Raw genomic sequence first — 25,137 nt, forward strand, 5'->3', positions numbered from 1 at the left:
AGCGCTAGATCGCCTCAGCGCAGAAACAAAATGGCGGTGAAAAAGAAACAATCCCAACAAGATACAAAAGACTACTTATGTTTCTGCAGTGTGTGTGTGTGTGTTTCTGCGTGTGTTGTGAAGAACTTTGGAGCGTGGCTGCCTTTTTCTCTAACACTGTGCAGCCCTTTAAAAACCAAGTGGCTTGACAGTGAACCACAAAAGGATCAGCAGGGGCAGGAGGAGAGGAAAGAAAGCAGGAAGGGAGAGTCTGTGGACTGAAATGTGCACCATATCCTCATGTAAACACTGGATCTGAATCCATTCACAGCCGCGTGTGATCACTCACTGTGAACTGAAGTGGATGATGAGCTGCGGCTCAAACCACCATGTACCCACAGCCTAAGCAGCACCGTTGAATTGCCTTTTTCAACTCACCTCTTCCTGGAGGAAGCAGGAATTTTATTTCAGTGAAGTCTCCTCTCTTTTTCCTTTTTTTTTCTTTTTTCTCTCCCAAACCACACTGCTCCTGCCCAGGCTAGGAGCAGAAGCACCCAGAACTGTCACCATCCCTGTTTCAGAAAACCTGGAGATTAAATTTAGATGGTGCGCTAGGCAAAAAGGGTACATTGAAGCCAAATTATGAATATTGGCCAATGGTAGGAAAAAGATGGAGTCTGCCATCTGATATAGTCTTCTTGAGTGGTGGCAAATCTTGTCAGTTTCTTCCCTGAGCAGATATTCATGGAGTTTTCCAGATCAAAACATGGAGGGTAGCCATACTACAACGTTTTAACAGTTTGATCCCACTTTAAATTACTTGGCTACATCCTTGTACAGTGTTGCCTCGCAAGACGATGTTAATTCATTCCGCGAAAAATGCCGTCTGGTGAAAACATTGTCTTGCGAAACGCGGTTCCCCATTGGAATGCATTAAAATCTAATTAATGCGTTCCAGTGGGAAAATAGTCACTTTGTGAAAATTGTCCATAGGAAAACATCGTCTTGCGAAGCACAATAGGGATCGCAAAAACCAATCACCTTGCGGCTTAATCGTCCCGCGAGGCAATCGTCTTGCGAGGCACCACTGTAATTAGTTCTTTCTGTCTCTCTTGCTCGCTTGCTTCAGGTACTTCAGAATATTCTGGAAACAGAACAAGACTATGCAAGGGAGCTGCAGTCCCTTCTGAGTACCTACCTGAGGCCTCTTCAATCCTACGACAAGTAAGATCACTCTCATTCTGAGTTCGGATTGATTTACGAGAGATTATTCGTTGATTGACGTAGCCTCCCGGGAGAACACAGCCAGAGTTTAAAAACTTAGTGGTAGTACTAAAGTTATATCATCGAAGGAATCTAATTTATTAGCATTAAAATTTTTGGGGGGAGAATCTTACAATATTAATTGGTTGCTTACTCTCTTAATTAGTTTGCTAAATCATCCTGCTGGAAACGATCGTTAAGAATAACAAACAGTTACCCGTAATGATTTAAAATAGCAGGAAAGATAAAACATTCAGAAGATCTTAGTAAAGTGGATTTGTTGCTTAATTTTTTAAATTAATTTCTTAAATATTGGAAGCTGTCATCTAAAATCATTGCACTAACAAAACTAAAGCTGCAGGAGACATGAATCTCTGCTCTGAAAAGGAAAGAAATTCAGCGTTTAACAATTAAAATGACAAATTTTAAAAGCATTGAAGAAAATGAGAAAGACAAGAAATTAATTTTTGATGAATTAATTTCAACATTGGCTCATACTTGGTTTCGCCATCCATCACAGCCGGGGCTGACAGATTTGTCAATGTTTTAACTATTCAACTTTCTCTGCATCCAAAAATCATTACTGACAAAATTGCTTTTGAAATTGCTTCCCCTCCAAACCTCTTGATTTCATCCTAGCCTTTGAAATGCTATATTTCTCCTAAATCTACCCTCTAAGTGGGCAAAAGAGCCTTCTTATCACGGGGAGAAAAATCCACACAATAACAAAAGCAGGCGTGAAACAAAGACACAAGTTAGACTAACAAATTTATTTCCCTGCGAACAATAAAGTGTTATTCTAGTCTATTATTTTAATAGTGAACACTAGACATGGCATGGTCTCTGGCTCCCTCCAATGGCCAGTTCTGGTACCTTCAGCTTTAGAAATATATACAGTATTTCTAGGATTTTTCATTCAACCTTTTAAATATATTCAGAATGTGGATAAATGAATCAGCAGATGCTGATCAAGATAAGGTGCTTCTACGGTACTTCAATCTTTGCTTTTATTGTTGATGAAACAGATGAACCTCCTTAAAAATCATACTAGTGCTTCACCTAACTGGAACTGTGGATTGTGAGATTGCATGAAACAGGACTCTTTGCAGTGACTGTTTACATGCAGTTTTTCTTCCCCTCCTGATGCCCTTGTCGATACTTCCAGGCTAAGTGCCGTCGACACTGCGTCTCTACTTGGAAATGTGGACGAGCTCTCCAGCTTTCAGCAAACGCTCAGCCAGGCATTGGAAGATTGTGCTAAGTAAGTACCAGCTGTCCTATCTGGGAATGTTTTAATTTTTTATCCCCAGTCCACAAACTGAGCGAAAACGGAGCTGAGTAATGGCGAAACCTTCCCTCATCTCTGGAATTTACTCGGGGGCACTGATCCAGCGCTTGTCCCTTTGCAGGGCTTGACCCCGTGATTAGGCAGAGCAAGGTTGGCAGCGTCTCTAGGGACCGCCCTCCATCTGTTCTTCCTGAGATTCTTGGCTGTTCCCGTCTCTTAGAGGACAAAGCTGTGTGTTCACCACAGCCCACGTAGCTAGTCTTATTCCTTCATTCGTGGACTAGATCGTAGTGTTTCTGTTGAATTTCGGAAGTGTAGAATTGGAACTGGTACCTAGACAACAAGCCCCTGCCAATAACTAAACTAAGGTCTCCCAAATTGAGGGCCGTCCAACTTCTACAGCTAAGGAGAGGCCACCTGCCTCTGAGGCCGACATTTCAACTGATAGCTCTTACTATCAAGAAAACTTCCCTAGCATTTAGTTAAAATACCCTTTGTCGTCATTTGAACACATTGGTTTGGGGCCCTACCCTATGAAGCAACCAAAAAAATGAGCTTGCTCCATCTTCGGATACCCAATGGAACCAATCATCTCACCCCTCAATCTCCTCTTCTTCCAATAAGTGTACCGAGATCCTCAACGGTTCCTCATAATGTTTGGTTTCTAGAACCTCATCACTCCCTCCAATCTGGCCCTGTTCTACCAATATCTTTCTTCAACGTTGGTGGACACAAAAGTAAGGTTCAGCCCCAGTCCATTTGATTGAACGAGCAGGTTGGTAGGGGCATTTTGCCCTTTGTCTCAGGCTTCAAAATGTCTTAGGCCAGCGCTTGGCCTCAGTTGCTAATATTCCATCTTGTAGATGGGGTAAGGAGCGCTGGGCCTAAAAGACTTCGCTAAAGCTGTACAGTAGCGATGTATAGAAGTGAGAGCTGGACCATAAAGAAGGCTGGCCGCTGAAGAATTGATACTTTTGAATTGTGGTGCAGGAGGAGGCTCTTGAGAGTCCCCTGGACTGCAAGGAGAACAAACCTATCAATTCTAAGGGAAATCAACCCTGAGTGCTCATTGGAAGGACAGATCCCGAAGCTGAGGCTCCAATACTTCATGAGAAGAGAAGACTCCCTGGAAAAGACCCTGATGTGGGGAAAGTGTGAAGGCAGGAGGAGAAGGGGAGGACAGAGGACGAGATGGCTGGACAGTGTCATCGAAGCGACCAACATGAATTTGACCCAAACTCTGGGACGCAGTGGAAGACAGGAGGGCCTGGCGTGCTCTGGTCCATGGGGTCACGAAGAGTCGGACACGACTAAACGACTGAACAACAACAAAAGCTGTACTGCTCAACCTTCAACTGAGATGTGAATCTTGAACATCCCAGACCATGTCTGGTTAAAGTGAGGTTCTGGAACTTTGGGTTCTACAGATTTTGGGGGTGGGCTTCAACTTTTGGAGTTGGGCACACTGGCTAAAGCATCTGGGGACAAGACGTACAACAACATCCCATTGAGGACCCCCTACTCTGAAACATGAGGCCATGCGATCCCTACCCTGTGGTCTGAAATCCTCCATTCTGTTATCACCCGCAGGCTTCCAGAGCATCAGCAGAAAGTGGGAGGCTGCTTCATGAACCTGATGCCACAGTTCCGATCTCTGTACCTCGCCTACTGTGCAAACCACCCAACAGCGGTCAATGTCTTGACCCAACACAGGTAAGGGCCAAAGAAAATGCAGACTCAACAAGTATTGAAAATTACAGCCGTGAGAAAACATAAGCCACCATACCATTGCAAAAACCACTGATCTAGTATGATTTCAGATATTTTGGGTGCAATCAGAGGGTCATTTTTCTCATGTTTGGCTGCTCGGGGGGGACAGTGGCGATCTTATGGCTCACATGCCTCTAGAAAGGGTTCTGCATGCCACCTGCGACACGCGTGCCCTCGGTTTGCCATCACCCCCTTAGGGTCAATAAGAGAATGACTATAAACATTCCTGTTGAAATGTTTCCAAATTGCCCTTGAAAAAATAACTTTCAAGCACTCTTTGCATCAGGGAGGTGAGATTTCCCTACTCACCATTTTGCTTTGGAAATTGGATTTTTTGTGCCCCGAGTCACCAAAAACAAAAGCAGGTTTCTTACATTACCTGCTACTTCTGAGATCCAAGAACAGCCACATTGCCCCACCTCTTGTCTGTTTGTCCTGTAGTGACCAGCTGGAGAAGTTCATGGAGCTTCAAGGGGCCACCTGCTCGGGCATCCTCACCTTAACCATGAGCCTCAGCAAGCCGTTCACACGGCTGGACAAATACGTCTCCCTTCTACAAGAACTTGAGCGGCATATGGAGGTAAACGTCGAGGGACTGGGAGGGGGCAGAATTGCAGATTTGTCCCATGTTTGCAGAAATGAGCCACTGTGCTCCTCCCAGACTTCTGCGTTGAGGCATGTGTAGTGGAGGGTACTGCCAAAGAGCCGTGTGTGAATCTGGGAGTTATACACCATACTGCAATCCTTTCCTATCTCTACAGGATTGTGTGGCTGTTCTCTTGACGATCCAAGACCCAAAATGTTGAAGGGTGTGCATCGCTGATGTACTGTGTCGGTTAGCAAGAATTAAAAAGAAATGGAAAACTTCCTCTCCCTTCCCCTCTGCAAGGTGCAGGAAGGAAGCTTTCCATTTCTTAATATGGTTAAATGGCTTAAGCAAAGCATGGAAGAGGAGATAGGAGATAATGTTTTGTTTTTCCTTCCCTTTAAAGGAAAAGAAGATTGATAGCATGAATTAAAAAGAAATTGAAAACTTCTTTTCCCTTCCCCTCTGCGAGGGGCAGGAAGGAAGTTTTCCATTTCTTAATATGGTTACATGGCTTGAGCAAAGCATGGAAGAGGAGGCAGGAGATTTTTTTTCCCTTTCCTTTAAAGGAAAAGAAGATTGGTCTATCAATGGTTCTCAACCTTGGGTCCCCAGATGTTTGACAACAACTCCCAGAAATCCTGGCCAGCACAGCTCATGATGAGGGTTTCTGGGACACCTGTGGACCCAAGGTTGGGAACTACTGGCCTAGTTTCATTTAGCCTAAGCGTTTGGGGGCTGCAGCCAACTTCAGGCCTCTGACAGTGTGTGTTGCAAGCTACAAAAGTTTGTGCCCCATGGAAGCTTCTTAAAGGTGCCACAAGACTCTTTTCAGTCCAAAAAAAATCAAAACCTAATACTCCCAGGCTGTGGTATGAAGGCACATCCAGGAACTCCAGCCTCCATGCCTTACTCATCACCCTCTTAGGGGCAAAAGGGAGCTTTTCGCCCTTCTCGAGCCTCTCCACTGTTCCGGACTGATTTCCCAAATTCCTCTCTTTCCCCAGGAGGCGCATCCTGACCATGAAGATGTCTTGAAAGCTACGATGTCCTTCAAGTCACTTGTGGTAAGAGAGCAGGAGGCTTGCCCTTCAGGGGGCACTCTCTCCCCGCTGAGAAAACGAAGTTGAGCAAAAAAACCACCACAGTTCATGGGAAAGTAAGGTTTCCCTCACGCCGCTTGTCTCTTTCATTGCAACCCACTTCCTTCCTGGGCAGAGAAAAAGGCAAACGCTGCAGCCAGGAGGGAAGGCGAGAAGCCGAGAAGGAGGTTGGGTTTCGCCGACAACAGAGGAAGACGCTGGTGCTGAGAAAACTTGAGACTCACAGTGGGGGGAGAGTGACAGGAGAGTTGACTCTCTCAGAACTTAGGAAACAACCTCTTCGGACTCCGTATCCCAGTATCCCCCATCCAGCACGGCCATCAGCCATGCTGACGGGGGAATTCTGCGAGTGAGAGTCTTTTAAAAAGTAACTTTTCCAAGACCAGGTACAGGTCCCGAGCCGTAAAACTAACCAGGTAATCTCGGGCTACTCAGAGTCCCTCCCTTTTTGAGACTGATCCACCTCACAGGCTGTTGTGAAGAGGAAACGGAGAGGAACGGAGCCGTGCCCCCAAAGGCAGGGTAGAAATTCCCATCGTCAAATAATAAATCGACCCAGGTCCCAGATCTCTGGATCCGGTATTGCTTCAAATCCAAAGTGAAATGCCTCGTCTGTTTCTTTAATGTTCCTGGCCCAGCGGTTTACTCTAAACTTTCTCTTCTTTCTCACAGTCCCAGTGTCAGGAGATGAGGAAAAGAAAGCAGCTGGAGCTCCAGATTCTTTCAGAGACGATTCAGGGATGGGAAGGGGAAGATATCAAGACGATGGGCGACGTCTCCTACATGTCTCAAGTCATGGTCCAGTATGGAGGGAATGAGGTGAGATGGGGGTGGGGCTTCAGAGGGCCCATCATGAGGACTAGGGCCTTTAAACGGCCCGTCCTCACCTCCTCTGCTGAGCCAAGGAGGTGTTATGCAAAGGTCCAGCTCAAGCGTGGGCTTTTCCTTCCTTGTTTCAGGAGAAAGAAGAAAGATACTTCCTGCTGTTTCCAAATGTCCTGCTGATGCTTTCCGCGAGTCCTCGGATGAGCGGGTTTATGTATCAGGTGAGCGGAGTGCAATGGGGTACCGTAGCTATACTTTTTTTCCTTCCTCATTAAAAAGAAGAAGAAGGTGTGTTGTGCACCCGTCTCTTCAAAATCTTGGTGGATACAGTCTTGTAGACCAACCCCAACGAGGATGATGTGGCATCATCTGTAACGCATGGCGAACCCTCCCAGATTTTTTTATGTCTGAAGGTCTCAAAAATGGCTGCCCGGTCCCTCCTTAAGGTCATGCTGCGCAGCTGTGCAGCTTGCCCAAGGCTACACAGGTGGAAGGACAAGTCATCCCATCATCCACACACACTCCGGGTGATCTCGACTGACAGTCTCCTGGGAAGCCCAGTGGGGATTTGAACGTCCGGCTTTGCTGCCAGGTGTTCCAAGCCAGTGAGCTCACCCAGGTCCCCAGAAATGCTTACCTGGGAGTTAATCTTGTTTCCAAAAAAGCAAAAACAAAAACCCACTTGTTTTGAGTAGACAGTATGACCCAATAAATTGATGAAGGTTCACTCACCAAGATGCCTTTCATCCGGCCACAGCCCTAATATTTCCAGATTGCAAAAGCATTCATCGAAATGATTTCAAAGAACATGGATGTAATATTTTATACTCTTCTGTCGTTTTCCTTCTGCGGACGCAGGGGAAGCTCCCTCTGATGGGAATGACAGTGACGAAGCTGGAAGATACAGAAGGAAATGAGAACGCGTTTGAAATTTCGGGTCAGTGTGACGTCAGCAACAAAGATTCATGGGATGCTCAGAGCTTAAAATTGACTTTTAGGGTGCTCACCGTATGTATGTGCTATGAATTCATGACTCTATTAGTGGAATCATGGAGTTAAAAAAAAGTAGCCCTTGATAGATAAGTAGTTTTAAGTTTTGTCTAGTCTCATGTGAATATGATCTAATGACCGTGATCCCCTCTCTGGGTAATTACAGGAGGACTCCCTCCTATCGGTATCTGCTGATTCATTTATTCATGGTCTGAGAATATTAGAAATATTAAAATAAAAATCCTAGAAATAAATATTTCTATGATTGAACTTACCAGAACTGGCCATTAGAGGGCACCAGAGACCATGGTATGAATAGTGTTGGCAAGAGAAATATATTTCCATGGTGTAAATACCAGAACTGGCCACTAGAGGCAGCCAGAGACCATGCTCTATATAGCTTTCCCTATGGAAACAATGCTCACTATAATCCATGTTTTAAGCAGCTTCCAAGGGGCTTGGAACTGATCCCCTGTGGCTCTTGGAGGTCTTTCTGCATTATTTTTTAAAAACTGAATCACTTGGCTTTTTTCCCTCTCTCGCAGGGGGTATGGTAGACCGGATCACAGTACACTGCAGCACCGCCCAGGATCTGCACGAGTGGATTGACCACCTGCCACAGCCGAGCAGAGGGACGACGTCCAGTGGCACCCTTTCCAAGACCCACTCGTGGAGTCCACACTCTGTAAGTCTGCTGCTCCCAGTTCCTGCCTGTGTAGCAACCTGGGTCACAATGGGCTTGTGAGGCAACGCTCCATTCCCACATGCAAAGGGGTGGATGTGTAGCAGGAACTGGACTCGATCCAACAAAGGAAAGGGAGCTAGTTTTCCAGATGCTTCTACAGTAGGACACACACACCCATCTGTGGGATCAATATCTGTGGTTTCACTCATTTGCTGCCTCAGAATATTAAATAAAAAAACTCAGAATACACATTTATATGTATTTCCACAATGTAGTTGCCAAAGCTGGCCACTAGAGAGAGCCAGAGACCATGCTATGTGTAGAGTTTGCTATAATCTACGATTTTCAGCATCTGTCTACCCCTTTCTCACTAACTGGCATTATGAATCTCAGTAACTCGCTCCAAGACATTTGTAGGAGAAAGTATAAAAACATTTCATGACTTGCATTTATAAACAGATCAAAAGCAAACTAACAAGCAGACTGACTTCAACAGATGAAAAAGAGGGAAAGGAACACTCAGCAGAGAGGCGGGGCTCTCCTGGAATTCAGAGGCAGGAAAAGGAACTATTGGTTACTGCTGGATAGATTGACAGTCACTCCAGTCCAGAAAGGTCCCTCCTAGGCACACCTACTACAGGCAGCATGCGAGGCTGGAAAATCTCCAACAAGCATAAATCAGCAATAGGAATTCTGGTCATTACTGTATATTTGAAATCTGCCCCATAGCCAACGTTTTCTGGATGGCCCAGGAAAATAATCAAAGAAACTCCCATTACATTGGTGTGAAGTGTATTGTTTTGATGAATTTTGTTAGCTATTTAGAGAGGCGTTGGGAGCAGGCTTACCAGATGAAAAGTAAGATAGAAATAATAAAAGCCAAACCAACCAAGCAGACTTAAAACAAAAACATAACAAACAAATCCACTGTGTTATCAGACATTCAGCTCTTCCGGACAAGTTCGCGGCCCGCTGGAGCCACCCAAAATCCTTAAACCCTGGACCTTAAGCTGCCTCCGGCCGGCACCTCCTCTCAGACCGTCTGTGGCACTCAGCTATAAAGAGGTAACTGCCGTGCATGTGTAAAGTGTGTCGTGTGTCGCCTCTTCAAGCTTGCTTTTATGCTCTTTTATTCTGCAACAGAATGTCCAAACAAGCAGCCAACTTAATGACAAAGTTACATCGCCTCTTTTTCTCCGCTACTGCAGCTCTGCAGACCCTCTTGATTGCATAATAATAATAATAATAATAATCATAATCATAATCATAATCATAATCATAATCATAATCAGGCACTGCCAAATCAGTTCTGTCTCACAGTGACCCTTTTCAGGGTTTTCCAGATAGAGAGTATTCTTCTTTTCTTCTGCGGGCAATTCTGGGGCTGTGCAGCTTGCTCAAGGCTACACAGGCTGGCTCTATTCCCAGTCGGGAATCGAACTTATAAAAGCAGCCACTCGGCCAAATATTTGTGGATGGATTTCGGGGTGGAGGGACATGATGCCTGACAGGGTGCTTCCACTTTTACAATTTAATTTTTTTTTAAATTTGCTTTTACAGAACCCTGCCCACCAGCATTATTACTGCTAGGTGTCCATGCTGATGGAAGTTTTTTTAAAAAGTAACTTGTGTTTTTAAAGTGGTGCAGTGAATATTCGAATACAATTTTGGAAAAAAAAAATCACATCCTCTGACCCTTCACGGAGCTGAGGAATTTATTTATTTTATTTATTTATTTATTAAATTTATACCCCGCCCCTCTAGATCATGTCTACTCGGGGCAGCTTACAACATAACAATAAATCAATATAAAAATATATATAATCATAAAAATACAATTGCAATATTAAGTCAATAATTTGAGAAAGGATTACCAAGATGGGATAGAATAAGAAAAGAAGAGATAAAAAGACTTAGCTGACTGGAGGGAAGGCCTGCCTAAATAGCCAAGTTTTTAACTGGCTTTTAAAAACACCCAGCGAGGGTGCCAGCCAAATTTCTGTTGGAAGGGCGTTCCACAGCCGAGGGGCCACCACCTGCTGCCGATTACGGGTGATTCGGGTAGATCTGGGTGGGAGAAGACGATCTGCCAAATATTGAGGTCCCAAAGTGATTAATGGTCTTATTAAGCCACTAGATAGTATTGGCAAATCGGACTAAGCCTCACTTTTGGTTTGTTTCCAATGATCACATGTGCTGGAAATGGACCAAACCTGCCAGGCTCAGAAAGGTACAGAAAGGACTATTCCAGGGACAGGCTGGTTTGCTCCAGCAAACACATCGTCTAATTGCTGTCTTCAGGAGGGAACCAGCCTCTCCCTGCGGTGGATCAAACATCAGCCAAAACACCCATATAGTCAGCCTCCAGTTTAGTTGAATATGTTTTAGCCGTATCATCAGTTTGAGATAAGAGAGAGTGAACATTTCCACCAAAGATGAGTCTGTTGCAGAGATGATAAACTGTTTTACCACTTACCTAAATAAATCTACGTTGTCTCAAAATGCAACATTCTGCAACTCGTAGCCCACAGGAAACAGGGTGGGAAGATGTATTTGCATCATACAGGAAACGTGTCACAATCCCAGAACAGTGTGTGTCTGCAAACATAAATCATCCTTCCATCCTTCTCTTTTTAAAGTTACATACTCACTGTGCACTTGGTTGTATTCTAAGCTCCCGGTTGTGGGTCATGACCTACCTCTTGCATGAAAGTGTTCACAGCTTTTGTGAAACCCACGGGGAAGGGAATGAATTAATTGTTGCTGCTGAAATGTTCTTATGTAATGCCAGATTCTTAAAGATGTCGGCTACATTCGATGGATGGATGGATGGATGGATGGATGGATGGATGGATGGATGGATGGATGGATGGATGGATGGATGGATGGATGGATGGATGGATGGATGGATGGATGGATGGATGGATGGATGGGTCGGTCAGTCGGTCTGTCTGTCTGTCTGTCTGTCTGTCTGTCTGTCTGGATAGCTCAGTGGTTCAGGTGGCTAAGAAGCCAGAGGTTGGGAGTTCAATTCCCCACAGTGCCTCCTGTGAGTAGAGCCAGCCTTGGTAGCCTTGGGCAAACTGCACAGTCCCAGGGTGCCCCTAGAGGAAGGGAAGGGTAAAGCACTTCTGAGTATTCTCTACCTGGAAAACCGTGAAAGGGTTCCATAAGTCAGAATTCCATAAGTCAGAATTTATTTGACGGTACATGGTTAATACACTATTTGTCTGTCTGTCTGTCTGTCTGTCTGTCTGTCTGTCTATCTATCTATCTATCTATCTATCTATCTATCTATCTATCTATCTATCTATCTATCTATCTATCTATCTATCTATCTATCTATCTATCTATCTATCTATCTATCTATCTATCTATCTATCTATCTATCTATCTATCTATCTATCATCACTAAGCTATCTGGAGTCTCCTGTAGCAAAAGGGAACCAAGAAATGGAATTCATCGTTGGTTGTTGTGGGTTTTTCGGGTTCTTTGGCCGTGTTCTGAAGGTTGTTCCTACTCCAGTCCTCTGAAGAGGCCGGCCACAGAGACTGGCAAAACGTCAGGAAGAACAACCTTCAGAACACGGCCAAAGAGCCCGAAAAACCCACAACAATCATCAGATCCCAGCCGTGAAAGCCTTCGGGAATTCATCGTCATGACCGTTCTCAGCATCAGCAACCAGCTGTCTGTATTGCAGGAGATTTTTTACAAGAGTGGACACATGACGCTCATTGTCTTATTGATAAGAGACATGCATTTATGGTCAGGCATCCAACTGGTGCACAGGATGTATTTTCACAGCTTGGTGTGTTTGTGGAGAAGGTGTCACTTCTGTTCCCCTCAGCAGGCCACTTGCAGAAAGCCCCAGAATCCTGCTTGCATACCTGTGGCGTGTTCCCCTTCCTTTTAAATTGGGTCATTGTCAAGCCTGCCCTGTTTTTTTAAAAAAAGTTAATCACACCCTTGGGTGTCGGTGGGCCTTGTGCTTCAAAAGCCTTCACGGTTGACTTCGCCCTTGTGTTCATTTCTTCATAGCGTTTCTGTTCCCCCCCCCCTTTTCTGGCAAATGGAGTCGATGCAGCTTTGGGTTAAAATGTTTCAAGGAAATCAAAGCAATAAGAGCCATCCCCAAACCAGAAGATTTCAAAGAGAAACAAGCTGGGAACGGGGTGGGGAGCCAGCAATGACCACTCAAAACCCAAGTGGCATGAAAGCCAACTCCAAAGATCTCCTATACCAGCCAAAGAGAACAGGGTGGATTTGAACTCAAGTCAACATCAGTTCTTCGGGGGTATTCCGAGTGTTGTAATCCAGTCGTGTTTCCAAAACCAGGATGAATGTATTATGCGTCGTGTATGCTTTGTTTACAGCTAGCGGGATAGCTCGGTAATTTAGCTAAGGTTGGGAGTTCGAATCCCCGCTGTGCCTCCTGGGTGGCCTTGGGCAAGCTGCACAGTCCCTAGAGCACCCCTAGAGGAAGCGAAGGGTAATGCACTTCTGAGTATTCTCTGGAAAACCCTGAAAAGGGTCATCCTAAGCCGGAACTGACTTAACAGCACAGGATGATTATTATTAAATTTTGTTTCTATACTTCTTTTAAATGAAAGCCCATCTTTTGTAGCTGGTGGCTCTGTAATGCAGAAGTGTGTCACTTTGGCCATCCAGAAATCTGGGTCTTTAACTCCCGCCACCCTTTCCTGTGGATTTTATGTTGTAAGAGCCTGGGTGGCCCCACCTCGGCTGAAATGGGAAGCATGCATCCTTCTGACACCCCCGGGGAGGTCAACAGGAGAATCTGCCCTCTTGCCGCATCAAGAAAGCCCCAAACATCAAGTCACAGCATGCCAGCCATTCCTGCCAACAACAGAGTTAGAAAGTTAATGAGCTGAGACTGCCTTACTTTTAAAGTGCACAGATGTGTTTGGCGGGAGCCCAGGAGAGGGGCCTTCTTTGTGGCTGCTCCTCCCAGACTCTGGAACTCCCTCCCACTGGAGGCCCACCTGGCCCCCTCTTGGCTCTCCTTCTGCAAGCAGGCCAAGATATTCAGGGCAGGTTTTGCCTTAAGGACTGACTGTCCAGGGGACAATAAATGGGAGGGTGTATATTCTGTTGCTGCCGAATCTGTTTTTCGTCATGCTTCCACTGAACGTTTTTAATACAATGTTATTCATTCTTCTTTAATATTTGAATCATTTACTGTTTTTCACTTTTAAGATGGTGGGGTTGTTTTTTGTTTCTTTAAACTAATGTAATCCACCTCAGGTCTTTATTTTATTTTTTATTTTTTGGAAGAAAAGTAGGGTTGAAAATATATATTTTAAATAAATAAATAAGAGTGACATAAGAACAAAATGAGCCGGTTTCTTATGCTCGTTTCCTCTTTCTTTGCATATTCAAAGAGGATGTCTTACATCTTAAAGGTAAGTCTGGAAGCTTCTTTGTGGCTTTATCAACTTGCAGCATGTCTGTCTGCTTTAATAAAGAACCAGTGGCATAGGCTTCTCGATCCAGGGATGTTGACCCAGAAATTCAAAAAAAGCATGTTTGTTTGTTCCTTCGTTAGTTCGGTTTGGACTACAACTTTCAAAGTTCCTGAACTAGCCCGGAATCCAGACCTTGTCATCCAAAATTCAACTCTCCCCAAGCTATGTTTCTTTAACCCTTAAAAGCCAATGTTAATAGATAGCTGAATCATTAAAAAAACTCACACATGACCCAACCCAGCTATATCAAATCAGGCCCATCGTACGCTTGGCCAGACAATACTCGTTCAGCCAAGTCTGTGTCGTTATAGGATTCTAGCAAGAGTCCCAAAACAATGAAAAAGTTCCTGCCCAAAAGGAAGCCGTCGGAGAGAAAGCCATCAGAGGAGGAATTTGTCATCAGAAAAAGTAAGTGACCTGCATGTTTTTTGTTTGGAATTACAATAGGACCCGATATCCACGGGATCCGTATCCACTGATTCACTTATCCTCTGGCTGAAAAGACTAAATAACCCACCCATCCCAAAATAACTATTTCAATGTATTTACAAGAAAAGGCCACTATGGGAATCCAGAGACTGTGCCATGTACAGCATTCAATGCTTCCATGTTTTTCAGAATCCATGGGGGAAGCTTAAAACCGATCCCTCGTGGATACTGTGGTCCTCCTGTACTGCCTTATAGCAGTGAGACCAGCTTGCAAAATAGCCTTCCCTAACTTGGATGGGTGCAATATTTTGGGCTGATGGTAGTTTTGATACACTACATTCAGACGGTGCCAGGTTGGGGGACGCGGTGCTGAAATGTAATCATCTGAGCATTTACTTCTCGATTAAAATGAACAGGTATCTCCAATCAAAAGTGGGCACTCCTTGAATACCGCTCCATAGTGCTTTGGCGGTTTACAGTTCAATTATGTTGGTTGGTTGGTTGGTTGGTTGGTTGGTTGGTTGGTTGGTTGGTTGGTTGGTTGGTTGGTTGGTTGGTTGGTTGGTTGGTTGGTTGGTTGGTTGGTTGGTTGGTTGGTTGGTTGGTTGGTTGGTTGGTTGGTTGGTTGGTTGGTTGGTTGGTTGGTTGGTTGGTTGGTTGGTTGGTTGGTTGGTTGGTTGGTTGGTTGGTTGGTTGGTTGGTTGGTTGGTTGGTTGGTTGGTTGGTTGGTTGGTTGGTTGGTTGGTTGGTTGGTTGGTTGGTTGGTTGGTTGGTTGGTTGGTTGGTTGGTTGGTTGGTTTTTAAGAGAAAATAAACAAAGGAAAGCAGCAAATTAATAAATATATAGTTGACACTAATACCAGGAACTTACATTTTTATTTAAAAAAATCCAAAAGTGATATTAATTATAAATAATGTAAATTACATGGGATCAAGTGGATTCTGGCTTATGGTGGCCCTTGTCCCTTTCTGAGTTTTGTAGGTAGAGAGGGCTTAGAAGTGGTTTCCCTTCCATTCCCTTCTTCTGGGGGAATTCTGATACTGTGCAGCTAGCCCAAGGCTACCCAGGCTGACTGTTCTCCCACAGAGTGGGGAATCAAACTCCTGGCATCTAGATACCAAACTCAATGACTTGTTCAGCCAGACGTTAATTATTAGGACCCACTAACAAGTTGCAAAAAGTAAACACTGGCCATTTACCCTGCAATTGACATCAGACTGGTTACAGATGAATTCAAATTAAAACCAAGCAATTGCACAACATAAAGCCCAATGCTGGGAAGCCCATTGTGAAATCATCTTTTGTTGCTGATTTAAATTTGTTTCAGCGGTTAAATTCTTACAGTTTCCCCCCACATTTCCCAGGTACGGCTGCCTTAGAAGAAGACGCACAGATCCTGAAAGTGATCGAGGCCTATTGTACTGGCACAAGCTTCCAGCAGAACCTCAGTCCAGGTGGGTGGCTTGAAGGCAACACGCCGCGCCTAACGGCTTTCACCGGGCCATTATCTCTTCACCCAAACTGGGTCAAGGGCTTTGGGCATTCTGTGAAGGGATGCGCCACACGATCCTGTTGGCAACCAGGAAGAGGAGGTTGCCTGGCATTTTAAATTTGTGGTCGGTCCTTTCTCATACGGATTGTACACGGGTAGGAGGTTGTGCGCCCTGCCCCTTACCCTAGTCCATGTAAGGACCTCTGGAACAGATCTCCTTACTGCAAGGGTGGGCAATTTCCTAGGAGAACCCCCGGGTCATCCTCACCAATGACCTCTAAGAGCCATCAGTCGATCTGTCCTCCCCGGATCTTCCTGATTCCTTTTTGAAGCCCTAATCACATACAAAGTGTTTGCTGTCCCTTCTATCCTTCTGCCAGCTGTTAAAGACCACTTCTTCCTCTTTTAGGCAGGTGTTCAATAACCATGACTGGGTTGTTTTGGGAGTGGCGGGGTGGGGTGGGGTTGCTTTCCTAAATTTACTTTGAAAGTTTTCAGTGTGTTTTATTATTAAATGGATGATTAATTATTTTTGCAGTTCAATTACTTTTCTTAAATCTGGAATGTATTAATCTGTGTTTTTAGTATTACTTGTTTTAACATTGTGAGCCACCTTGGGTCCCCTTAAGGCAGCCTACGAATGAGACAACATGAACAAACAAACTTTGCAGATTCTGTTTTCCCCTCTATCAACCTAATCCTGTGCAAGTTTTTTTCCTCCAGTCATTTCTACTGGATTAGTGGTGGGTAGCGATGGGCACGAACAACTGATTTGGTAATTTGTGCTGGTTCGTTTATTGGCCGAACAAGCGTTGGGCAATTCAAAGCCCCGCCTCCTCCACTGGCCACCCACTCAGAGGCAGCGCCCTGGGATTCCCTGCCCCGCCTCCTCTGGGCGGTGCCTCTGAGTGGACACCCAATGGAGGAGGCGGGGCCGGGAAGTGTCAAACACGTGTTCGGCGGATAAACGAACTGGCACGAACTGGCTGTTCGCGCCCATCTCTAGTGGTGGATCGAAACTTTTGAAGGAGGCCGGCCTGGCGATACAGTTGTGAACAGGGCACCAAAGAGATGCAACAACAGCAGAACTTCTGAATCCCTTTTCTTTCCCCTCCCCGCCCACTGAGAGAGCAAAGAGATGCTAATCTCAGCATGCAAGTCGACTTTCGATAGGAAGCAGAAGGTGCTATCGCTTGATCTGCTGTGAGTTTCAGAGAAACTGCTTCCTGGCTGAGGTGCGAGCTTCTTCTGAGGCAAGGAGCATAGCTAGGGGTTCTCAGAGATGTCAAGTTTTCTGAAAGCCTTCTACTGTCTAGTAAAGAGAAATGCTAAAAGGGAAAGGCGTCCTTTATTAGTAGCATTTGGCGGACGGACAGATGGATTTAAAATATTTTTTACTCTGCCTTTCTCCTTAAAATTGGCCCAAGGCAACTTACCTCGTTAAAAACACAATGTTAGAAGTGAAAAACAGCACATGCACAAATATTTTTAAAGAATTAATAACATTATATTTAAAAAGTTAGTTTAAAGCATGGCGAAAAACAGGTTTAGAAGAAACAAAATATGAACAGTGCCATTTACTGTCTCCTAGCCAGCCAGTCACTAAAGAACAGCCTGCCTGAAGGGAAAGGTTTTTGCCTGCTAGTGGAAAGACAGCAAAGATGGGGCCAGCCTGGCCTCCAGTGGGAGGGAGTTCCAAAGTCTGGGAGCAGCCACAGAGAAGGCCCTTTCCTGTGTCCCCACCCAACACAACTGTAAATGTGGCGGGACTGAGAAAAAGGTCTCTTCTGATGATCTCAACACAAAGGCAGGCTCATAAAGAAAATCACGGTGTTTGAGATGGGGCTTTTTGGGTTAGAACCAACACTTTAATTATTGTGCCCAGAAACCGACTGGCAGCCAGTGAGCTGCTGTAACAGAGGGGTGGTGTGTGATCCCTGTGACCAAACCCAGCTAGTCTGTAGAACTAGCAATCCGAGACATAAAACTTTAGGAAAATGTATATATCTGAGAGAGAAGGAAGAAAGACGAAGAGAAAAAATGTGAGAGAGAGGCTTCTGGCTAGCCTGTAACAACATTCATTTTTATTATGGAAGCTCCCCATAATTTATCCTTTGACTCGTTGACTTTTGACAACAGGTTCCCGTAAAGACTCCATGCCCCAGGTCCTGCTTCCAGAAGAGGAAAAGATCATAACGGAGGAAACGCGAAGCAACGGGCAAACTATCACAGAAGAGAAGTGAGTAAAATCAGCTTCAGAGTATAAAGGCGGACTTGGTATCAAAGCCATTTTGAAGCCAAGAGAACAGGGAGGGGAGAGCAAAAGTCGTTTGAGTGTGTTCTGGGTGAGAGTCAAATCACATGTCAAGGGAAATGCATGTTTCCTGCACTTCCAACCTTTTTTTCCTTCCGGGCATGCAAATCCTTCAAACCCTCATGCCCTAGCAATCAGACTTGAAAATGAAGCCCATGTTCGCCTGTCGGTGACCAATCGAAAAACAGAAGCAAGCCTATTTGTAAATGCAGATTGAAACAAACTTCTGCTAGGATAAATGGACGTAGTTTGCATCTTAAGTAGCTCTGCTTCTAACGAAATGCTAAACTATGCCACTTAATTAGTTCCTGGGCTCAGTGTGTTCAGATGACAATCCGGATTTTAACAAAAACTAAAGCAGACTGTATAAACTTGAAGTCTGCTTTGCCCCCTCTTTCTTAGGGGCACACAGTTGGTTCTTTGGGTACCGCTTAAGACATTTAATTTTATTTGTTAATTTAAAAATTGCTAAAGAAGCCACTTTTAAAGCTGCCCAAACACCATATGCACAAACGTAAGACAGTTCAACTCAAACAAAACAAGAGAGCCGCATCTCATGTGTTGAGACGTCTAGAGAAGGGCTTCAGAAGATATTCTAAAGTTTGCAAAGGTCTAAGGCGAGGGGAAGGCAGCCCTACTAGAAGTTTGAGAAAATATTAAGATCTCCAGTCCAGGAGTCTTCTCCACGGACTTTAGTCCTTCCAAGCTGATGGCCTGCTTGTTCCCTAGGAGTCTGGTGGACACCGTCTACGCTTTGAAAGACGAGGTCAAGGAACTTAAACAGGTAATCAAAAATATCACTCTGTGCCAGGGCAGTACGGGCACCCTACCTTTTGCGCCAGGCGATTCAGCCTACTGAGGATCCAGTTTTGTCGTTTTGTTTCAAATTTTTAAGGGATGGAAAACCGGAAAACCGTGGGTTGGAAAAGGTGTTAGCAATGGCTGCTACACAGTGTTTTTTCATGCCCTGTAATGCCACAGGTCATACAGGGAGGCCGGAAAGAGTAGAGTGCAAAACATTCTCTGGGTGACTTGAGCCCATCATAAATGCAGAAGCAGGCAATACCTTTGTAGACCTCTAAGATGTAAGTCAAGGAAGGCTTACATCTTTTACAGCCAGCCACTGGCGGAAATTCTGTTGCTTGGCCTGGTATGTTTCACGAGAGCAGGTGCATTGAATCAGTAAGTATTTCAGGAGTCAACTCCTCCATGGATTCAAATGGGCCCGCTCCAGTTGCGACTTACTTTAGAGTAGTAATTCACAATAGGGGTAGATGCATTTGAATTGATGGAACTTACGGTGTTGTTGATTCACCAAATGCCTACTGATTCAATGGGGCTTCTTTAGTGAAACTTACTACACTAAGCAATAGGACTTCTGCCATGGCCTCTCCCCGTAAACCTACCCCAGAAGGTCATTGCGAAAGTCGTGACAGACTGACGGTTCTACATGCTGCTCTGAGCTTTTGTAAGGAGGGTATAATTAAAATGCAATAAGTGTTTTCAGAAATCAACGACTGAGTGGCTCCTCAGAGATGCAGCCCACCCTATCTCAGATATTGATCAGGATAAATGTGCTTTAATAAAGGCACAGTTACAAGACGGACAATACTTGAGTGAGAAGGGTCTTGGAATTGTTGTAGATCAAAACCTGAATAGGAGCCAACTGTGCAACGTGGCTGCAAAAAAAGGCGAATGCGATTTTAGGATGCATTAACAGAAGTAGGGTCTCCAAATCTCGAGGTGCTTGTTCCCTTCTGTTTAGCCTTGAGAAAAGAAGACTGAGGGGAGATAGGATAGCACTTTTTAAATATTTAAAAAGTCATGCAGAAGAGGGGCAGAATCTGTCCTCGACCATCATGGAGTGCAGGACATTTAATAATGAGCTCAAGCTACAGGAACCCAGATTTCAGGTGAATATCGGGGGGAAAGTCTTAACTGTTAGAGCAGTACGACAATGGGACTCATGACCTCGGGAGGTGTTGAGCGCTCCAGCACTGGAGGCCTTCAAGAGAAAATTGGACCGCCGTCTGTCCGATCTGCTTGGATTTGGGTTCCTGCACTGAGCACGTGGTCGGACTCGGTGGCTTTAGAAGCCCCTTCCAACTCTAGGATTCTAGGATTCATATGTCCTCTTCCTGACCCCTCCACCTGTGCTATAGGAGAACAAAAGGATGAAGCAGTGCCTGGAAGAAGAACTGAAATCCCGCAAAGATTTGGAGAAATTAGTTCGAAGGCTCCTCAAGCAAGCCGACGAGTGTATCAGGGAAGACACCGGGCGGAGGTCATCCATTCTGGCTTGATTTCCTAGGCGCTTTGCACACAGATTGATGTCAGATACTTTCCTGCCATCGTCGTTGGCGCCTTTGAATCCTTGCTTTGGTTTCCCAGTGTGTGTGTGTGTGTTTTGCTTGTTCGAGTTGTTTTGTTGTGTTCTGAACCACGGAGGTGGCTTCGATCTTTCCCCCCCCTTCCTTTCGAGAAGCCCAGGGTGACACCTCCACAAGAGTCAAAACTGGGTTCTGAATCATCAAAACCTGCCCGTAATTTCCAGCGTCATCGTGGAGCGTGGTGGCTTTTGTCACCCAGCGGCGGCTGCTCTCGGGTGACGACGGGCAGAGTGGAAATTTTAGAGGAAATGCAAAAGCACTTTTCTCTCCTTTCCCACCACCCTCCATTTCTTTTTCCTTCCTTTCTTTCTTTTTTTTTTCTTAATGGCTTCTTTCTTTTAAAATGACTTTTACTTAAATTATTCCCTTAGGAGTCCCTTAGAGGAAGGGAAAGAACGGTATTGAAGGGCAACCAACTGAAAGCCAAAGATAATTTGCACTTTTATTTCCCAGATAATCAGGAAAACAAGTTCAATTTTTTCCTCCAGCCCAACAATAACAATAACAATAACAATAATAACGACAACAACGACAACAACGACAACGACAACAATGACAACGACAATGACAACGACAACAACGACAACAACAACAACAACAACAACAACAACAACAACAACAACAATAATAATAATAATAATAATAATAATAATAATAATAATAATAATAATAATAATAATAATAATAATAATAATAATAATAATAATAATAATAATAATAATAATAATAATGCCCTGAATGTAAGATACAGAGCACAGCAATGCCATAGTTTCTTGCATGACCTTTCTATGGATGAAAATATGCAACGGAGCACCCCGGTGTTATCATTTCTTAGGGGGTCTGGTTTCTCTGAGCGAACCCACTTTGTCGCTGTTGCCGCATCAGGAAAGGTTAAGAGGCAACCGTGAGGTGGATGCACAACAACCCCCTCCTTGTATGTATGTGAGTCTATGCAGGGCCCGGCCCTTCCGTTAGGAAGAGTGGGCAAGTGCCTTAGGGTGGCCGATGCTGGGAGGCAACCGTGCGGGGCATCCCCTTTGGGTCAGCGGAGGCTGGTCACTCCAGTTTCACAAGGGCGGGTTTTGGCCTTCATTGCACAGGAGCCCCTCACGGGCCTCAACCTGCACCCTTCCACATTGTCAATAGCTGTTGTAAAGTTCGGAATGAAACTCGGAGTGGATTCGTCACTGCCACCACCCATAAAGTGAGAGCCACCAGCTTCCACAGCCTTGGGTATTGACTAGGCCTCTGTTCTTTGGTCAAGTGAACCTTTTAAATGGAAAATGTCGAGTCAAAGGGGAACTTCCACAGAGAACGTACCTGCAGTGATGCTGATCTGTAGTCCGTTCCCCCTCACCTGTGCAAAAGAAATCCTGTTCTCAGAGGGTCCATCCCACGACATATATTTCCATCGTCTTAAAATCAAAGGAGGGAGGAGAAATTGATTAAACTGATGGATTAAAACTCATTCAGTCTATTGATGTAGATTGTTAATTGGTGAGCCCTATCTGTTCATATAACTCTGAACAGAGTATTTGCTGATGGTTTCCCTCTTCCTTGAGAGAGGAGGGCAAGCCCACAGAAAGTGGATGCTCTTTGCTTCATAGCCAGAAGAATTTTTTTAAAAATGTAGGAGAATATATTCTATTATCATAGGATGCCAATAAATATATATATATATTTCAGGTGTACCTTTTTGCACAATCAAGCTGAGTGAATGTTCACCCACCTCTCACGTGGATGAGAAAAGATTATAGATATTTTAATGTGTGTTTCTGGGAAGGTGTCTTCTTTTCTGTGTATGTTTAGAAAGACAATACTAGTTAACCGTAACGATATGCAAATCCACTGGTTCTGCCTCTAGGCATGGTGACCTGCATGTTTCCTAAGAGGTTCTTCATTTTGCCTTTATTTAATTTATTAGACTTTGATTAGGCAACGTTTGTAAGCAAAAGCAAAACTAAGGTTTCATGGGTGGACTCTGGCACGAACCTTCCTAATCCACCCACAACAAGAGGAATTATGTAGCCTTCACTCATTTGGCCAAGGGTCCTGTCAGAAAAGTGCCCCAACAAAGCTGCTGTTTATAAGCGAAAGTCCATTTCCATCTTGGCACAGCAGAAGGGGAAAAGAGAAATAAAAGATCAAGTGCCACTGAGTGGGAAAGGCGGGCTGACAAAGGGCGTGAGCCACAAAGCTTGACCACTGGGTGAACCGTAACCCCCTCATTCTGGATTGGGTTTCATGTAGAGAGTCGTGGTAGAAGGATTCCAGGGAGACCATCTGGAGGGCCACAACCCAACCTTCCATGCAATCTTGCCTTCCTTATGTGTGGTACTACATGTCCCGTCAAGTAGAACCTCTTGCATGCGTGGTCTGGACTGTGCCACAAAATGCTTATTGTCCTGACCGATGGCGATCTTGTGGAACCATGACCTCCAAAGGGTCCTGACACTTGCAGGTCTTCCAGCCACAAGGTTGGTGGCTTCCTTGGCTGAGTCAACCCCACGTGGCACAAGGTGGTCCTCTTTTCCTGCTGCCTTCAACTTTTGCTAACATTACCGCATTTTTCCAGGGAGTCTTGTCTTCTGGTGACACGTCCTCCCCCCTAAATCTGGACAGCCTGTGTTTGTGTGTGTAGGAAAGGCAATACTGAGCCCCAGGTACTGTTGGTCATCGTGTTCAAACGTTCTTCTCTTGCACTGTACGTATCAGGTGTGAATGCCTTCTGTTTTTCTGTCTGTCTGTACATGTGTTTAAGGAAGTAGAAGCCTGCCATCCTAAACCTACTCTTGAGGAAGTTCTCTTAACTTGTGAATAAACGTCCATAGGATCAAACTGTAAATATCAGGAAGGACAGACAGCTGTATAAAGGAATTGAAGCCATGTTACCCCAGTTGCAGTGTTCCATGAAAATATACAACACACACACACACATATATATGGATATTATATTATTTGTTTACAGCGCTTTGTAATTAGGTTGCAATGACACCCCCACGTTATCCTGTTGCCTTCTGTTTTCCACGCCTCCATCTTTTTTCTTTAGTGTCATGACAACTGATGCAAGTTAAACTTTTTCTAAACTATTTTTTATTTTGAGCAATTTTTAAACTGTGGTTTTCAACAAAATAAAGAAGGATTTTAAAGGAAAGAAAGTTTACACGTGCCTGTGATTATTTTCCCCCTATCCAAACCGTCACTGCCCTTTCCCCTCCCCCACCCCAGTTTTATCGACATTTTGGTAAAAAAAAAAAAAACAGCACAATGGTTCTAAGCTGAAACACTGAAGTAAAATCATCTTTCTTTTACAGTTGATTAAATAAATGAGTGCCTTCAAGTAGAAGACTATGCTTTATTTATTTCACCAGCCTTCCAAGCTCCAATAAGTGTAATATCATTTAAAAATATTAACATTTATTATATTTTTTTATTACCAGTTTCCACAGAAGACCTCCAAGTCAATTTTGTAACTTTACTAGTTACACTTTAAAATTCCTACGTTACTAAGGCAAGTTATATATGCATATTATCCCAGTCTTTCAGGCAGCTCATATAAAATAATAAAGTACCATCTGGGAAACCTTTTAAGATACCGACTTAAAACCATCCACCAAAAGTCAGTAGGAGCAGAGAAATACCATATTCAAACATGATAGCTCTGCTATGGAAGTCGAAAACGGGTCGGAGAGATCATCTCGAATTGTCAATGGCTGCAAAGAGGTGCGGCAGGTTTTTAATGGATTGAAAAATACACCTTGATCACTGATCAAAGGGGATAACAGGTCAAAAGGGATATTTTGCAGGAAATGAACATCCAAGCCTAAATCCAAAATAATGTTTAGGCAGTGTGCCGGATCACACCATTGTCCAGTACAGTAAATTCACTGCGCCATATCCTATCTGTACACTCACTGTGACAATGTGCAACCACGAAAACAATGAATTGTGCACAGCTCCGATTACTGAATACAAGCCAAGTGTCAAAGCAATCCTTGCTTGCTTGCTTTTAAAAAGAGTGCCTTCGACTTAATTTAGGGAACTAGGAACAATCCCTTCTGAATTAAGGCTTGGAGCAATGCTTCCAAACATTCCAGAAGGACTTTCTGGGGTGGGAAAACCCTTGCACATCTGTGTCTCTGAGACGCTGCAGAGGATCAGCTTTTATTCCTCAGTGTACAAGAATGACACCAATCCAGGACTGGCCAGAATTTGGAACAATAACCTTTACAGCAGGCTTTTGGATGGTAAATTCCAGAATCCGCCAGCAGTGTGACCCTGAGATTTGTCCTCCAAATGGCTTTAACCCTATTTTGCTGCATCTGTTTTACTCCTTGCTTTGGAAAGCCCTGAGGCATGGCTGCAAAGCACACGCAAACAAAGGTTTCACTGAAAGGTCACAGCATAAAACTGCCATGGAAATTCACTACCCAAGGAAGAGCTCAAAATATATACAGTCCCTTCTCTCCTTGATGGAGAGGAGGGTTTGTTTGGTACTTAAGAGGGTGCTTGAGAGAGAGAGAGAGAGAGAGAGA

General features: G+C 44.4%; 1 protein-coding gene across 9 annotated transcripts in view; it reads left to right on the forward strand.

Annotated features, from left to right (window-relative positions):
• ARHGEF6 (Rac/Cdc42 guanine nucleotide exchange factor 6) overlaps window positions 1-21,227 on the forward strand; it is a 46,577-nt gene extending 25,350 nt beyond the window's left edge. For 6 of the 9 annotated variants that reach the window (XM_078380702.1, XM_078380703.1, XM_078380705.1 and 3 more), the window contains 16 exons: window positions 1,109-1,203; window positions 2,408-2,503; window positions 4,121-4,243; window positions 4,742-4,880; window positions 5,894-5,953; window positions 6,662-6,808; window positions 6,949-7,035; window positions 7,673-7,751; window positions 8,350-8,489; window positions 9,429-9,554; window positions 13,893-13,913; window positions 14,288-14,384; window positions 15,771-15,860; window positions 18,035-18,137; window positions 18,942-18,996; window positions 20,375-21,227. In XM_078380702.1, the coding sequence (XP_078236828.1) occupies window positions 1,109-1,203; window positions 2,408-2,503; window positions 4,121-4,243; window positions 4,742-4,880; window positions 5,894-5,953; window positions 6,662-6,808; window positions 6,949-7,035; window positions 7,673-7,751; window positions 8,350-8,489; window positions 9,429-9,554; window positions 13,893-13,913; window positions 14,288-14,384; window positions 15,771-15,860; window positions 18,035-18,137; window positions 18,942-18,996; window positions 20,375-20,515 (1,599 nt within the window). In that variant the 3' untranslated portion in view covers window positions 20,516-21,227. Of the gene's footprint in view, window positions 1-1,108; window positions 1,204-2,407; window positions 2,504-4,120; window positions 4,244-4,741; window positions 4,881-5,893; window positions 5,954-6,661; window positions 6,809-6,948; window positions 7,036-7,672; window positions 7,752-8,349; window positions 8,490-9,428; window positions 9,555-13,892; window positions 13,914-14,287; window positions 14,385-15,750; window positions 15,861-18,034; window positions 18,138-18,941; window positions 18,997-20,374 lie in introns of those variants that run through there. The other 3 variants (XR_013538756.1, XM_020810326.3, XR_013538757.1) reach the window with 3 other exon arrangements.
• The last annotated feature ends 3,910 nt before the right edge of the window (window positions 21,228-25,137 follow it).

This window comes from Pogona vitticeps, chromosome 11 (genome assembly GCF_051106095.1).
Source record: "Pogona vitticeps strain Pit_001003342236 chromosome 11, PviZW2.1, whole genome shotgun sequence".
NCBI lineage: Eukaryota > Metazoa > Chordata > Lepidosauria > Squamata > Agamidae > Pogona > Pogona vitticeps.